Consider the following 17,429-nt stretch of genomic DNA (forward strand, 5'->3'; position numbering starts at 1 on the left):
AAAGAACAATATGTGGAGACCTCACTTCGTGGGTGTCCTTCTCTTAAGAGAATGAGCTAACACAATAGCTAATTTTATATTCCAGATTTTTGGCTTCTCTGGAAAAAGAGATGATCATGGCAGCACCAGGCCAGGACTCCCTTGTGGTGGCAGTAAGATCACTTACCAGGTTACCTGAGTCCCTATCACCCCACAGTGCTGGCCCACACCTGGATGAGTGTCAGTTGCTGTTTATCATTATGTTCACACTCTCTTTCTTAGAGTTCAGAGGAAAGTGAAACATTTCTTATATTCAAGGATCTTTTTAAAACTAGAAAAAGATGAATCGGGAAGAGTATTCCTCTGTACTTGGTATGCAAATATGTCACTGTTGAATAACTATAAATTATGATGCTGTTATGAAACAAATCCTTCCAGCTTTACTCATTACATTATCCACCTGGCTCCTTATGGGCATTTGAGTTTACAGTGACTCCTTTAATAAAATAAGAGTGGAAATACAGTCAAATACATGCAAGTTTACAAAAGCAGCATGAAAGGCAATGGTACTTTTTAGAGCCAATCATATTGTTACTTTTGTTCATGAAATAATCTTATCAAATCTTCAGTAATTAATAGATTCCCTCAAAGTGCTATCTAACTCAGTAGACACTGAGAGCAATTTAATGAATTGTTCCTCAGTGGCTGGAAAGTATTGATGTAATTCCCTGAGTGCCTAACTTCTTGGCAGTCATATATACTTGTAGATGGGTGAAGGCTCTTTTAGCATCAGAGGAAAGGAAGAGTATGAAAATGAAAGCATGCGGCAGGTCTAACTTGCTTCTATGGTGCCCAGGAAGAAAGGTGATTGCTATATATCTTTTGTTAAGGATCATGATAAAACAAACATAATCCAAGCTGTTGGAGTATACTAGATTAAAATCAACATCTTGGATTAACTCAGGAGGCAAATGAGTAGCCAGTGTGGACCAGTACATTGATATAATCTGGTGTTTCCTTAAAGCATTTTGTTCTTCCACTTTCTGCTCTACTTAGCTCTCCATTAAGCATCTGGGGGGGAACAGCCGAATAGGAAGGCTTAGAGGTTGAACTGCATCTTTAGAGAAATAGAGAAATAATATGAGATTGAGATTTGGGAAATGAAAACTGTTATAATACATTGAGGGGAAAAAATAATCTGAAGGCCAAGTGATCAGTGAGTCAGAAAAATTTAGAGAGTCGTAATGTTAGAGCCTGCGAACTGGAAACTAGATATGAATTCATAACCTACAAGGGTATAAATGACGGCAAGAAGTCAGTAAACAGCGTCAGTGTTATTTTGGGAGGCTGAAGGAAGGTTATTACGGACCAGAGAGCCTGAATAGCTTACATTCTAGGCATCGAATTAAAGAGACAAACAAATAGAAGAGAATTTGGTGAAGGGGGACAATGATGATTAAAAGCTGAGATGGAAATATGAAGAAAACTTAAAAAAAGATAAAGCTCTGTATTGCTTTGTAAACGTATGTATTGTGTAACAGGCTCACGAGAGTTTAAAGGTGTTTATTGACTTTAAATGTTATGGACAAATTACTCATGAACATCTAACCATGAGTGTGTGTATATATATATATATATATATATATATATATATATATATATAAAGTAAATTGGCATAAGCACCATGGAGTTATCCAGAATGAGCATTTTATTTGTGTCTTGCCTATCTCTTATTGCCCCACTCTGAAAATTTGTCTGAAGGAACCATTAGACAGGATCTGCTGAGGAATGACTATGATATTTTGGCTCTTTCTAACTCTAACTTCTATGAATTTTACAATGCCATGAAAACACTTCCGTAAGATTTTGGCAAAATATTTACAATTTCTTCAATAACACTGCTCATGGAATAGGAGAAATGGAAAGCAATCACTTAGTAACTGCAGAGAGACAAGCAGGAAGGAGAGAAACAATTGCTTACTATGCTGTTTGTGATGAAAAAAAAAAAATCTGAGTTTAGCTATTAAAAAGCCTGTTGGGAGCCGAGAATCGCACATGTCAGAGGAACATGCTGCTTCCCATCACCCATAGAGAAGAAATGGTACCTACATAGTCTGGCTGTTGGTGTGATGAAGTATAGCTATAACATCAGCAGGCATGTGACCGGTGGCTTGTGGGAGACAAGCACTCAGGGGTATAAAAAGGAACCTGGCACAGGCCTTGGGCTTTTGGCATCACTAGTTACAGGTCTGCCAAGATGCTTTGGGAAACGTTTTAATTTAAATGCCAAGTCTATTTCAACGAAGTCTCCCTGGTTTGACCTGCTGGGAGTCCAGAGTGAGATGGATAGGTGCTCATGTAGGAGAGCATTAGGTGAATTAGATGGTGGTTTTATTAAAAACAAAAACAAAAACATCCTGGGGGTTTAAATCTCTGTATGTCCCTACTCACAAGGGAAATTCACGGGTATAAGTTGCAGGATGTAGGACTCTCATAGCATGTTACTAGTGATTGGTAAATGCAGGAAAGGGCAGAGATATCTTCAGGCAATTACTCAACATATCAAAATTAGAGAACATGAAGAATAAAGGCCCAGCATTTTTCCTTTCCTCCCCCTCAGCCATACTGGCTGGCTACTTTGACTATAAATTCAAAATAAGGCAGATTAAGAATCTGATCTACATTATTTGAATATATTTTCTTGCAAAACTATCACGACAGTAAAACAATTGTTTGAACCCAAACTAGGAAAAATAAAGGGATGAGCCAATAAAAAATTAAAACATTGTTGTCCCTCGATGTGAAAATATTTCTGTTAGTGTGTAGGCCCAGATTGGCTAGGGATGAATGAAAGCTTTTCTGATGGGTTACAAAAACATGAATCCAGAAGATCAGAAGAATTAAAACACCCCCAAGAATAACATGAAGGTATTTGAAGCTGCTTCAGAGGCAAGGGCGGGTATGTATACCTATGGAAAGCCCAGTTTCCTCAGAGGCTACTTGGCAGTTAGTTTGCTATAACATCATGCTAATAAAAGCAAAGACTTTAAGTTCGCCGCCCCCCCCCCCCACCCCCACCCTCGCCCTCAGCCGACTATCCTTCGGGCCCTGCGGGAAGAGCATTCTCTGAAAAGGAAACACTAGTTGCACAAGAGCTGGGGTTCTGGAGAAGCTTTGGAGGCTGAAGCCAGGGAACCTGGGACAGGGAGGTGGGTGGGGCCAGGCTGGGTGGGGCCTCGGGTACCACCCTGAGGAGTTTGAGCCCCATCTTTGCTCGAGGGATGGAGATCCAGGGGAGATATTTGTGCTGGGGAACGGCAAGATCAGGGTTTTTAGGCAGGTCACTCTACCTGAAGCATTAGGGAAGGGAAAGAAGGGGCAAGAACCAGAGAGAAGAGGGCCTGGCTGTTCTGATCCAAGTAGGATGCTGCTCCAAAAGATGAGCCTGACCTAAGGCGGGGGCCCGCAGCAGGCTGGACCTGGCGGCGGGATCAGGAAGGACACTGGGAGGGAGGCACGACGGTGATAAATCCCTGTAGGGCGACTCAGACAGCACAGGACAGGCTCTGCCGAGGTCCTTTACTCTTCACCTCTCGCCGCCCCAACCCCGCCCGCGCCCCAGCATCCTTGCAACCAGTTGAATCAATTCACAGTTCAGGAGCCTGGGGAACGGAATTGGTTTCTGTATGTGAAACAGGTCTGCCTCTCTGGGGAAGCCCAGAGGGGAACGTCCGGAGGGCCTTTTCCAGGGCTGGGCGGGAGGGGAACGAGTCCGGCGCGCGGATCGGGGGCTCGAGGGAGGTGCAGAGGCCGAGCCCCCGAGCCCCAGACCTTCTCTCTCGGCCCCCAGACCTCCGCGGTCGTTGCCCCTCGGGCGCCGGGCGGGTGATTGGCAGTTGCCGCAGCTCTAGGGGGACCCGGGTATCCAGGACCCGTGGCCGCCGCCGGTTGCCGTCCGCTCTCTCGGCGGCTAGGTTTCCGCGGCCCCATGACCTGGCCTGGGCTGGAGCAGCCGCGACGGGCGGCGACCCCCGAGCTGGAGCCCGGGCGGCTCGCGGTGGGTCGGGGGCAGCCGGGGAAGGTCCCGAGGCCTACGGTGGGCAGCGCCGAGCCTGGAGGAGACGGCCGCGGGCGGAGGCGGAGGGTCTGGACTGCCCCCCTCAGGAGCTGCCCCGGGCCGCACCGCCACCGTCACGGCCCGGCCGCCCCTGCCCGCCGTGCGCTTCCTCTTGGAGCCGCAGGCCTCAGCGGGGACTCTGGGGGGCCGCGGCGGGGCCCGGCACGCGACGGCCTCTGGGGAGTTGGGGTCTGGGGAGACCGGGCTTCATCCCCCGCTCGCCCAGGCCGCGAGACCCTCGGGAGGCGCCTCCGCGAGGCCAGAGAGCAGCGGGCTCCCGCCGCTTCCCCTCTTCCTGAGCCCAAGGTGGGCACCCCGGCCCGGGGCTGGACGCCTGGTTCCCGCGTGATGAGCGCTCCGACCCCTGGCGAGGGGGTGGGGGTGCCCTGAGCCTCTGCGGAGAGCGCCCCGAGCCCTTGAGGCCGCCGCCGCGTTACCTCGGGGTGGGTGCCCCGTGGCCCGGTGGGCGCCCGGCCCGCGCGGGTTATTTTTGGCGCCCGCGGCGGCGCGTGTGCCGGGGCGTGTTTTCCTTCCCCAGGTACTGGGAGCCGGGGCCCCGCCGCCGCCGCCGCCGCCGGAGCTGACTTGTGTCTCTCTCTTCTCTCCCCTGCAGGAATCTTCCGATAATTCTGCCGCCACGACTTGAACGGTGCGCGAGGCGAGCTCGAAACAAACATCACATCTAAATTAAAAAAAAAAAAAAAAAAAAAAAAAAAAAAAAGCGGAAGAAGCGGCCGAGGAGGCGGCGGCGGGAGGAGGAGAGGAGGAGGGGCCGCGCGCGGCGGCCCGAGGCGGCGGCGGGGACGCGGGGACGCGGGGACGCGGCTTTGTGCTGGCGGGTCGTGGGGCGCCCATGGCGGAGTGCGGCCGGGGGGGCGCCGCCGGCGGGGCCCTGCCCACCTCCCCGGGCCCGGCCCTCGGCGCCAAGGGCGCCCTGAAAGCTGGAGCCGGAGAAGGCGGCGGCGGCGGCGGCAGCAGCGGCGGCGGCGGGGGAGGTCGCCTCGGCCACGGGCGGGCGCGCTATGACAGCGGCGGGGTTTCCAACGGAGACTGCAGCCTCGGCGTGTCCGGGGACGAAGCCCGAGCCAGCCCTGCCAGGGGACCCCGTGGCGCCGCGCTCGCCCCGACCCCCAGCCCGGCCGCCTGCCCCCTCCCCCGGGAGAGCAAACCCGGCGGCCTGCCCCGCCGGAGCAGCATCATCAAGGTAGGTGAGAGAAAGGCGCACATCGCCCACCCCCAGCCGTTCTCGGGGTCAGTTTCCCAAGAGGAGAGTGGTGGTAGAAGGAGGGGGTTATACGAGGAGTCCCCTGCCTACGGGAACCACTGGTGCATGGGTGCTTGGGGTGCTTGAACAGGGATTGGATGCACACAGCATTTGGAAAGAATGGAGAGGTGATCCTTAATGTGCAGGGGGAGCTGTGCTCAGACATTCCCAGTTGAACTTGGGGCTGTCACCTTTTCCAGGACTGGCCTGGAATTATGGCCTGTACCTGGTTGGGCAGGACATTCTCTTCTGTGGTAGCCTTGACTGGTAACAGACTGCCTGTAACGTGTCTATTGTATGTTAAATACAGTGGTTATGTGAAAACATTTTCTTAAAAATCCCAGGGGGTGAACAAGCTTATTTAATACGATTCTTCTGATCTGTATCTAGTTGCCTCTTGCAAATGGTTACACTTCGAGGGTGCAAAATCTCTGGTCCCTCACTCACACGGAGAAATGGAGTAGGTTTTCTAAACACAAATGAAGATTTCCGCTTTCTTAGGCTCAAAAGCACTGAGACATTACAGTTCTGCACAATTTAATCTTTTCCTTGCTGCAGTAGGCAGGCCTCCAGTTCTGTGGAAGTTCTTTTGAGCAGTTTGCTTGGTTTTGGTATCTTTTGCATAGTGATACTTAGCAGCAGAAAGTCAGCAATTGTTTTGTGCGTTTCAAACTTAAGAAGTAATATTAGGAACTCCTGAGTTTGTGGTGGTTTCATTCTAATACTACATTTTGATCTGCCGTGTAAAAATATTTCTCGTGACCTGAAGTGAAAAAAAATAGTTGATGAGCTAAGAAGAGCAGAGCCTTAGGCAAGAGTAGCTCATTCTGCTTAAGTTCAGAGCAAATAGGAAAACATTGCTTTCTGAAAATCAAGGGTGGTTACCAGGACAATGAGCAGCAAAGCACATTGACAGGGCTGCACCCACCCTTCCTGTGGCTGATAACCCATGGGAGAGAGGGCAAAACAGGCCACAGTAAAGAGAATTGGCACTGGTGGTATTTGAAATTTAATTGGACCTGCAGAAATCTTCCTAAGTACTCTGTAGTGTCTGGTGGTGTTATCAGCTTCTGCAGTAATCTAGTGAAATATACCACCTTCCTACCCTCTGTAACAGGCAGTTGTGAAACTGCTTTTCGCTTTGTCATCTGTTTGTACAGTTTATGTCTGGGCAAGGGCACAAGTGAAGGGCTTAAAGATCAAGTGTGTTAACTACCTGCAGTAGGCATTGAGAATTTAAGGAAAGTAACATATTTTTGCTGCATACTTGGCTTTTAAAATGTGACTTACATTTTCTTTTGCTGTGTAGCTTCTGTTTCCATGGAAGTTGCTTTCAACTATGCATGATCATCAATCCTATGAACAGAGTTATGTGTCAACTCTGTTTTTATTGGTTGCCAGATATTTGTAGTGATATTGCATTGCGGTTTTAATGAAATTTGAGGTGAAATTCCAGAGAAGATACCAACCTACTTAATTTTAATTCTTCTTATTTAATTTGTTGGAGAGCCTGTTTTTGTACTTTAAAAAGAAAAATCAAGCTTTATTGGTGTCCATAGTGGGATTCACAGTGTAACTTACTTAAAACAGCTATTTTAATTTTATATTCAGAATAGGACGAAGGATGATTTGCCAATATTTCTGATATGTGGAATTGAGAACTTGTCGGTAGATATCATTTCTTCATTGAAGATTCTAGAAGCACATGGGGAAATCATTAATTATTCAGCAATCACTGGTTTTTGAGTTTTGAAACTTTGAAAGATATCTTTGTCATTTTTCTTTTTTCTAATGAAGGCAATTGGTTTCTTGTTCAGAGTTGTGTCCCTGGATACATATTGCCAGGAACATATTAGGGATTCAATAGATTGCTTCCTGAATGAATGGAGGAATGATAAGAAAGTACATGTTTTCTCTAAGTTCTGTTAATTTCTGAAATTGGTGGTTTGGTGTTTACTAGTCTCATATCTTGTTCATTTACTTACACCTCCTAAGATGACTTGATTTACTCCTTTTTCTTTCCTCTTTGTCAATGTGCATTTTCTTAAACACACTTTGAAACTATGGAAATAGTGTTGAAAGTTAATCAAGCCTGGGTTATAGGAAAGCGGTATGCTATATTTAAGTCAGTAACTACTTGGTATATTTCCCCTTGAATTGGTGCCTTAAAGGATCAAGATTTTAGAAACTTAGTGTGGTATTTTCTGCAGACATAACAGTATCAAGACAATATTCTAATATTGTCTAATATTCTTTAACATCAAATTTCATAAATATTTGCAATGAATAGTGCACATTTTTGTCATGTGAATGGCAGAAATTATTTCACCTTTGTTAAAAAACAGTAGAAAAACTTAGTAGAAGCTCATGTCAAAAAGCAATAGCGACACCTCTTCATTAGTTTCCTTATGTTCTTTTTGAATATAAGGGATGAGTTCAGTCAGGTGATGAAAAGATTGGGGCGGGAGTAGATGGGTAAGCAAGGTGATAATTGGGGACTTGAGGTCATGGCATGGAGTTGCTGGCTGAGGCACAGAGGCCAGTATTTATGGGGTTGCTTTAGTTGAAACGTTGGGCTTGTGAGCTATACCTTTTTCCTAGCTTTCATCTTCATTACCCTCTTGACATTCCTCATGTATGGGGATCCCCAAGTCAGAGGGGGAAATGACAGCCTGGATGTGATAAGCAGTGGGCACAGAAAGGGTATTATTGCTGAGATGCAGGACATATGCAGAGATACACTGTGGGCTGACCAGAATTATATTTCTCATTTAAAATCACTTCTTTGGAACTCCATCTGTTTTGTAAATATGGTGTTGAGTAAAAAATTGTTGTAAAACTACATTTTCTGCCAAAATAGATGCACAGATCTATACTAAAAGCTCCTTGGTTATGGCTACAGTGCTGATGAAGACTCAGAGTGAGCAGCCTTATGGAATCTTTTACAAATACATTGAGAAGAGAAATAACCATGGAATTCATCACCAGACTTCTCTACTCTTCCTTAGTTTAGTGGAAATAATATTACACTTTTTAGATTATTTACAAAGGCCCATTACCAAAGTTTTAGGGAAGGAGCCATTATGTTTGTCATCTTAAGTAATCTAGTAAACGAAAACATCACTTTCATTTTCTCTTTCCATATTTCATTTCATCACACCATTCAGTACAATCCACGCCTTTTTTGAAACAGCTAATTTCGTCAGTTGTTTAGGCGACATCTATTTTTTACAAATACCTCAATCCTTTAACTCAAAGACTTGGTCTAAAAATGTGAAGTAGCATTTAGGCCTTAGATTTCTTTTTCATTTTAGCAAGAAATGAAGTTAAAGTGCCCATTAGTTTAGATGGCTTATTTTAATTAAAACCAATTGAATATTATAGTTGGTGTATATAATTGAATATTATAATTGAATATTAAAAAGATGATATAATTTGCATAAAGTAAAATTCACTCTTGTTGGCGTCCAGTTCTATGAGATTGACAAAAACACACATTCATCTAACCACTACCACAATAAAAAATTCCATTGCCCTCCAAAAATTCTCCTGGTCCCTTTGTGTCTTCCCCCCTTCCCGTGCCTGGGCTGTGGCAACCACTGATCTTGGGTACATTTTAATAAGTAGGAAATATAGCCATTGCATGATTTTGGTAGCTAAAAGTAATAATAGCACGTGCTACTTATTCAACACTATGTGCAAACACGTGGAAAATACTTAATATAATTCTGTGACATGGTCCTGCCTCTGCCACAGAGGCTGAAGAAAACCCAGAGTTCAGAGAGGTTAACCACTTGCCTAACGTGCCAGAGCTGGTTTACCCCATTTTGGTATGGCTGCACTCTACTGCTCCCCAGATTACACTGACAGTTTAAAATTTTCTGTATAATTAAGGTAGCACTGGTGGTTTGGAATGCTGGCTTCAATTTTTCCCTCTAAATGTAGGGGATATTGGAGGGAACCAAAAGACGCTATTCCTGCTGGCAGAAGTTGAGGGATAATATAGCCAGACAGCTGTAGTTACCTGTTGTGGCTGCTTGATCAGAGCCTCCACCTTCTTTGGGACAGTGGTTTGATCTTGTCCAAGGTAGCAGCTCATAGTTTTCTTAGTATCATTATGTCATTATCACAGTATCATCGTGTGTAGGGGAAGCCTTTTTCCTGCCTTTATACCAACATGTATATTCCTGTGTCTTGATGCTGAGCACCCCAAGGTGGGGAGGAAGCAGACGTTCGCATTTATTATATATATGTATGTATATATATATATATATATATATATATATATATATATACATATATATATACATATATATATATATATATATATGTTTAAGCAAAATAAAAAAAAATGTACATATGGATATTATATTGGCCTATGGTTTAAATAAACTAGACTTTTGCAGGCAAAAGCCGGGCTGTGTTTATCAGTTCTGCAAGGATAACAGGTACTCAATAACCGTTTCTTGAATTGGATCTTAAAAATATCTGCATTTGGCTTTAGATTTTTCGGTTTTTAGATTTTTTTGGGTTTTGTTTGTTTGTTTGTTTCTTTGCTTTGAGTGGAGGGAAGGGAGAGACAACTGCATGCCTAGCAAACTTATGGGCATGTCATAAATATTAAACAAACAGTAACTGGATCATAAAGTGAGTTTGTCTGAATAGATAGGCAGACTGGATCATTTAAGTCAGAAAAATGTAATGTCCAATCAGCCACCCTGCACTTCACTTTGTACTAATGCATTTTGGGCCACACAGGATAACTGTTGAAAGGCCAGGGCGTGGCTGCTTGTCTCAGCCCACTCAAAGAGCTTTTGTCACAATTCAGAGTTCGCTTTTCAGGAGTAATCAGAGGGTATTAATTTTCATGCCCCCAAAATTACTTGCCCCCTTTCTTGTTTTCCAGCCTCTTCTCCAAACAGTTGTTTGATCTGTGTTGTTGTTGTTGTTGTTTTCCTTCACCAAATCCAAATAGTCAACTGACAGGAAATTGTTTATTCTATTTTTTTAATTGCTGATCTTGGTCACTCAAGTCATTTTCTTAGAATGCTGTCTCCCAGAATCTGTTCAATTCCTTTTATAGTTCTGTGTCTTCTGCAAGGGTGCTAAACTATTCTTTTTTTTTCTTGTTTTAAATACTTAAGTTACCGATTCCTCATTATTCAACAAAACAGGGCAGTGTTATCTACAGCCTAAATGCAGACATAAATGAAGTATGAACATTCATATTTTCTCCCCAGACTTTATTTTATACATAGATATTCAAGAATAGATGCTCTATTTCTTATTAATACGAAGTTCTGGCTGTCATCTACGAGACCTCTAGATTAGTTTGGTTACCTTTTTTATTTTATATCAATGGGATTCTGTAGTGCAAGGGATATTCAGATTATTTTTACCAGTTTACCAGAAACTGTGTGTTTGCAAGCTGCCTGACCAGCTTTTTTCTACTGATAATTGTGGTGGATCTAGAGGGTTGTGCTGGGCATAAGAGTACTTGGTTGTGGCTTAAACAAATCCAAGCCACCAGGGAAGTTTCAGGAGTACCTATTTTCTTTATGTCAGAATAATTGCATAGCTTTAGAGTGCTCAAAGCATATAATCACACTGAGCTTTCGTGACAATTATGTGAGTGGTCCAGGCTGCTGGCAGGACACTTGGCAACTGCCTACTTCCAAGTAGTAGAGAAGGGCAGGTGGCAAGGCACTGCTGGCCAGCAGTTCTTCGTCACTTGGCAGGGGCAGTTAGGTAAACCGTGTTCTAGCTGATATTCTCAGCTGGGCTGCACTCGGGTCACGTGCTGCACGTCTGGGTTATTCAGGAGGCAGAATAGTGGCGAGAAAAATAGAGGGTGTGGAGTGAGTTGCTTGGATCGGACTCTGGCTCCCTTGCTTCCTTTCTGTGTGGCCTTGGGCAAGATATTTAAGTCAACCTCATAGTGTTGGGGTGAAGATGAAATGAGATGATGTGTGTGTGAAATACTCAGAGCAGAGTATGGTGCCTAAGAAGCACTCCATAAACAGTACCTACTGTGTTTGTTTTTGTGATTTTTAGTTTCTCTTACTTGGAGTTTATCCTGAGATGAGCAAACTCACTTAGCTCCATTTGAGTTGGAGATTTGCCATGCCCGTTTTGGAAGTCTTGTCTTTTGAAATATGCAGAATGTACCCAGCGAAGTTTCTCAGACATATTCTAAAGTTGCTTTCAAAAACGACTTGTTTTGGTGCCTTTCTAAGTCAGGTGCCTCAGTACAACTGTGCGCGCACCTCAGTCGCCCCAGCTGAGTGATCAGACGGTACTGAACATCACTTTCATTGAGCCAAGCACCCATACGTCTTGATTTGCCCAGGACAGTCCAGATTTACACCTTTTGTCCTGACAAAATTATTAAGAGTGCCTCCTTTCCCTCTCAGGCATCCCGGTTTGGATGATAAATAATGTGGTCACCATACGGATCTGCTACTGATCACAAGGCCCCTGTGACTGCTCTCCATGCCCAACTTAGCCTTTAGATTTACACCTCTCTTTTCTCAGCCCGTGTGCCTCCCTCCTCTCTGTCATCTTCAAGGTCTTCCTCAGATAATCACTTCTTGCAATGAATTGTTCCTTTCTCTGCCTTCCAGCCACCGCTCTGTATCTCTATACAGCCCTGTTTCTTTCTGCCTCTCAGGTAACTTGATCTTACTCACCAAGAGGTTGCGAAGACACCTAGTTTAATGTCTTGTGGGAAGCATATTTTTAAGCATATACTTGTTGAATAAATGTGTGAGTGGATGAATAAATAGACATGGATGATGTAACTTACCTTAGGGGGTCAAAGAAGATATTATTTAGACTTCAACTGTTTTTTCTTAATTGAGGTAACATTGGTATAAACCTTATATTAGTGCCGGGTGTACATCATAATAGTTTGATGTCTGCATGCACTACAAAGTGATCATCACAATAAGTCTTGTTGCCAGTCATCGCTATACAGTGGGTCCCCTTCACCCGTGTCGCCCCCTCCCCCTAAGCCTGTTCCCTTCTTTTTTTTTTTTTAATAATTTTTTCATGTTTATTTATTTTTGAGAGAGAGAGAAAGACAGAGCATGAGCAGGGGAGGGGCAGAGAGAGAGGGAGACACAGAATCTGAAGTAGGCTCCAGGATCCAAGCTGTCAGCACAGTGCCCGATGTGGGGCTTGAACTCAAGAGCTGTGAGATCATGACCTGAGCCGAAGCTGGATGCTTAACCGACTGAGCCACCCAGGTGCCCCAAGCCTGTTCCCTTCTGATAGCCACCAGTCTGTTCTCCATATCTGGAAGCTTTGTTTTGTAATGTTTGTTCTTTTGCTTTTTGAATTCCACATATAAGTGAAATTCTCTAGTAGTCATTTGTCTTTCTCTGTCTGACTTATTTCATTTAATAATAAATAATAAATAAATGATTTATATAAATTTATCATATATATTATTTATTATATATTTATATATTTATATATAAAAATATATAAAATATATACATAAATAAATATATAAGCTTATATATATTATATATTTATATATTATATATAAGTTATTTATATATAAATAAATAAATAATAAATAAATAAATAATAAATAAGCATAATTCAAGGTCGGTTCATGTTGTCACAAATGGCAAGATTTCATTCTTTTTATGGATGCATAGAGTTCCATTGTATAAACGGCATCTTCTTTTCCATTCATCCATCAGTGGACATTTAGTTGTTTCCAGATCTTGGCTGTTCTAAGTGATGCTGCATTGAACATAGGAGTACATATATCTTTTCAAGTTAGTGTTTTTGTTTTCTTTGGATAAATGCCCAGAAGTAGGATTACTGAATCATATGGTAGTTCTGTTTTTAATTTTTTTTGAGGAACCTCCATATTCTTTTCCATAAGGCTGCACCAATTTATATTCCCACCAACAGTGTACAAGGGTTCCCTTTTCTCTGCGTCCTCTACAACACCTGTTATTTCTTATCTTTTTGATGATAGCCATTCTAACAGGTATGAGGTCCTGTCTCGTTGTGGTTTGATTTACATTTTCCTGATAACTAGTGATATTGAACATCTTTTCATGTGTCTGTTGGCCATCTGTATGTTTTCTTTGGAAAAATGTCTATTTAATCCTCCGCCCATTTTTTATTTGGACTGTTTCGTTGTTGGTGTTTTTTCCTATTGATTATATAAGGATTTTTAAAAATGTGTTTAAGATATTAACCCCTGGGGTGCCTGAGTGGCTCAGTCGGTTAAGCATCTGACTTCGGCTCATGTCATGGTCTTGCGGTCCGTGAGTTCGAGCTCCGCGTCAGGCTCTGTGCTGACAGCTTGGAACCTGGAGCCTGCTTCAGATTCTGTTTCCCTCTCTCTGCCCCTCCCCCACTCATTCTCTATCTCTCTCTGTCTCTCAAAAATAAAAACTGAATGTTAAAAAATATTAAAAAAAAAGATATTAACACCTTATCAGATCTATCATTTGGAAATATTTTCTACTATTCACTAGGTTGCCTTTTCATTCTGTTGATGCTTTCCTTCACTGTGTACAAGCATTTGAGTTTGATGTAGTCCCATTTGTTTATTTTTGTTTTTGTTGCCTTTGCTTTTGGAGTCAGATAAAAAAATTAACACCAATACCAGTGTCACAGAGCATATTGCCTATGTTTTCTTCTAGGAGTTTTATGCTTTCAGGTCTTAATTGAAGTTTTTAGTCCATTTTGGGTGTAATTTTTGTGTATGGTATAAGATAGTGGCCTAGTTTCATTCTTCTGCATGTGGCTGTCCACTTTTCCCAACACCATTTATTGAAAAGACTGTCCTTTCCCCGTTGTATATTCTTGACTCCTTTTACATGTACTAATTGACCATATAAGTGTGGCTTTATTTCTGGGCTCTCTATTCTGTTCTTTTGATCTGTGTGTTTGTTTTTGTGCCAGTACCATACTCTTTTGATTATTATAGCTTTATAGTATAGTTTGAAATCAGGGAGTGTGATACCTCTAGCTTTGTTCTTTCTCAAGTTTGCCTTGGCCATTTGGGGTCTCTTGTTGTTTCATACAGATTTTAGAATTACTTGTTCTAGTTCTGTGAAAAATGCCATTGCAATTTTGATAGTGATAACATTAAATCTGTAGAATGCTTTGGGTAGTATGGACATTTTTGTAAAAATTTTTTAGTTTTTTAAAAATTTTATTTATACTGAGAGAGAGAGAGCGAGCATGAATGGGAGAGGGGCAGAGAAAGGGAGAGAGAGAGAGAGAGAGAATCGCAAGCAGGCTCCTTGCTGTCAGTGCAGAGCCCAATGTGGAGCTCAGTCTCAGAAACCGTGAGATCATGACCTCAGCAGAAATCAAGAGTCTGCCTAAGCTGCCCAGGCACCCCGGGTAGTATAGACATTTTAATAATATTAATTCTTCCAATCCATGAGCATAGAATATTTTTCCATTTATTTGTGTCTTTCAATTTCTTTCTTCAGTGTCTTATAGTTTTCAGTGTACAGTATTTTCACTTTCTTGGTTAAGTTTATTTTTAGGTGTTTTATTCTTTTTGATGCAATTGTAAATGGGATTTAAAAAAAATATCTTTTCTGGTACTTCATTATTAGTATATAGAAATTTAATAGATTTCTGTATATTGATTTTGTATCCTGCAACTTTACTGAATTCATTTATTCTTTTCTGGTACTTCATTATTAGTATATAGAAATTTAATGGATTTCTGTATATTGATTTTGTATCCTGCAACTTTACTGAATTCATTTATTCTAACAATTTTTCAGTGAAGTCTTCATGTCATCTGCACATAGTGACAGTTATAATTTGGATACTCTTTCTTTTTCTTGTCTACTTGCTCTGACTAGAATTTTCAATACTGTGTTGAATAGAAGTGGCAAGAGTGGGTTCCTGATCTTAGCAGAAAAGCTTAGCAGAAAAACTGTTGAGGATGAGTTTAGCTGTGGGTTTGTCATAAATAGCCTTTATCATGTTGAGGTATTCATTACATCTATACCAACTTGAGTTGTTGTTGTTTTTTTTTTTTTCATAAATGGATGTTGAATTTTGTCAAATACTTTTTCTGCATTTATTAAGATGATCATATAATTTTTCTCCTTCATTTTTTAAATGTGGAGTATCATGTTGATTGATTTGTGGCTGTTGAATTATCCTTGCATCCTGGAATAAATCTCACTTGATGATGGTGTATAATCCTTTTAATATATTCTTGAATTTGGTTTGCTAATATTTTGTTGAGCATTTTTGTCTCTCTGTTCATCGGGGATATTGGCCTGTAATTTCCTTGTGGTGCTCATTAGGTTTTGGTATCAGGGTAATGCTGGTCTCATAAAATGAGTTTGGAAGCATTGGTCTATTCAGATTTTCTATTTCTTCATGATTCAATCTTGAAAGATTGACTGTTTCTAGGAATTTATCCATATCTCCCAGAGTTGTCAACAGTTCAACAATTTGTTGGTGTGTAATTATTCATAATAGTCTCTTATGGTGCTTTGTATTTCTACAGTATCTGTCGTAACTACTTTTTCATTTCTCTTGTTCACTCATTAATTAATTCATCCATATTTTTAGAGAGAGAGTGCAAGCAGGGGAGAGGGGCACAGGGAGAGAGAGAATCTTAAGCAGGCTCCATGCTCATCACAAGGCCTGACATGGGGCTTGATGTCATGACCCTGGGATCACGATTTGAGCTGAAACCGAGAGTCAGACGCTTAGCCAACTGAGCTACCCATATACTCCTTTTTCATTTCTGATTTATTTGAGTCTTTTGTCTTTTTTTCTTTGTGATTCTGGCTAAAGATTTGTCAATTTTGTTTATCTTTTCAAAGAACCACCTCTTAGTTTCATTGATAATTTCTAAAATTTTTTTTTTTTTTGGTTTCTATTTCATTTATTTCTGCTCTGATCTTTATTATTTCCTTCCTTCTACTAACTTTAGGCTTCATTTTGTTCTTCTTTTTCTAGTTCCTTTGGTGTAAAGTTGGATTATTTATTTGAGATTTTTCATGTTTCTTGAGGTAGGCCTGTATCACTATCAACTTCCCTCTTAGAACTATTTTTTGCTGTATCCCATAGATTTTTGGATTATCGTATTTTCATTTTCGTTTGTCTTAAGGTTTCTTTTGATTTCTCCTTTGATTTCTTTGTTGACTCATTGGTTGTTCAAAGCATGCTGTTTAATCTCTATATATTTATGATTTTTTCAGTTTTTTCCTTGTAATTGATTTCTAGTTTCATATAATTGTGGTCAGAGAAGATGCTTGCTGTGATTTCAGTCTTGTAAAATTTATTGTGATGTTTTGTGGCCTAACACATGATCTATCATGGGGAATATTCCATGTAAACTTGAGAAGAATGTGTATCCTGCTGCTTTTGGATGGAATGTTTTGCATGTATCAATTAATACATCTCTATATCCATCTGGTCTATCCATCTAAAATCTATTATCCATCTGGTCTAAAGTGTTGTGTAAGGCCAGTGTCTCCTTATCGATTTTCTGTCTGGATGATCTATCCATTGATGTAAATGGTATATTAAAGTCCTATTATTGTATTGTACTATTATTATTATTATTGTATTGCTGTCAATTTCTCCCTTTAGTTCTGTTAATATTTGCTTTATATATTTGGGTGCTTCTACTTTGTGTGCATTAATATTTACAAATCCTTTTGTTGCGTTGGTACATTTATCATTATGTAATGCACCCCTACTTTTTTTTGTCTTTTATGCTACTCTTTGTTTAAAAGTCTATTTTGTCTGATATAAGTATAGCTGAATCAGTTTTCTTTTTTTCATTTATGTGGAAGATCTTTTTCTATCTATTTTTGGTGTGTGTGTTCTTAGACCTGAACTAAGTTTCTTATAGGCAACATATGGATAAATCTTTTTTTTTTTTTAATCCATTCTGCCACTCTGTCTTTTGATAGGAGAATTTAGTCCATTTACATTTGAAGTAATTCTTAATAGGTATGTACTAATTGCCATTGCATTATTGTTTTCTGGCTTTTTTTGAGATCCTGTCTGTTTCTTTCTTCTTTTGTTCTCTTCCTGTGTGGTTTG

At 41.4% G+C, this 17,429-nt stretch overlaps 2 protein-coding genes across 2 annotated transcripts in view; both read left to right on the forward strand.

Moving 5' to 3' along the window:
* The first annotated feature begins 2,901 nt into the window (after nt 1-2,901).
* On the forward strand, nt 2,902-4,817 carry LOC123610403. The gene is made up of 4 exons (XM_045501004.1): nt 2,902-2,938; nt 3,677-3,926; nt 3,992-4,402; nt 4,710-4,817. The coding sequence occupies exons 1-4, from the start codon at nt 2,902-2,904 to the stop codon at nt 4,780-4,782; spliced, it is 771 nt and encodes a 256-aa protein (XP_045356960.1). The 3' UTR covers nt 4,783-4,817.
* A 34-nt stretch (nt 4,818-4,851) lies between these two features.
* The window catches only part of PLCL2 (phospholipase C like 2), a 191,606-nt gene continuing 179,028 nt past the window's right edge, over nt 4,852-17,429 (forward strand). Inside the window, exon 1 of the mRNA XM_045503720.1 lies at nt 4,852-5,300. Within this exon, the coding sequence (XP_045359676.1) occupies nt 4,950-5,300 (351 nt within the window). The 5' untranslated portion in view covers nt 4,852-4,949. The remainder of the gene's footprint in view (nt 5,301-17,429) is intronic.

Source organism: Leopardus geoffroyi, chromosome C2 (assembly GCF_018350155.1).
Source record: "Leopardus geoffroyi isolate Oge1 chromosome C2, O.geoffroyi_Oge1_pat1.0, whole genome shotgun sequence".
Classification (NCBI taxonomy): domain Eukaryota; kingdom Metazoa; phylum Chordata; class Mammalia; order Carnivora; family Felidae; genus Leopardus; species Leopardus geoffroyi.

Excerpts from the sequence above, each read along its gene's own strand:
- LOC123610403 (XM_045501004.1), top strand. The coding sequence starts at position 2,902 with ATGAAGGTATTTGAAGCTGCTTCAGAGGCAAGGGCGG. Across the intron at positions 2,939-3,676 it reads TGCTTCAGAGGCAAGGGCGG|GTCTGCCTCTCTGGGGAAGC; the intron begins GTATGTATACCT and ends TATGTGAAACAG. Across the intron at positions 4,403-4,709 it reads CCCCTCTTCCTGAGCCCAAG|GAATCTTCCGATAATTCTGC; the intron begins GTGGGCACCCCG and ends TCTCCCCTGCAG.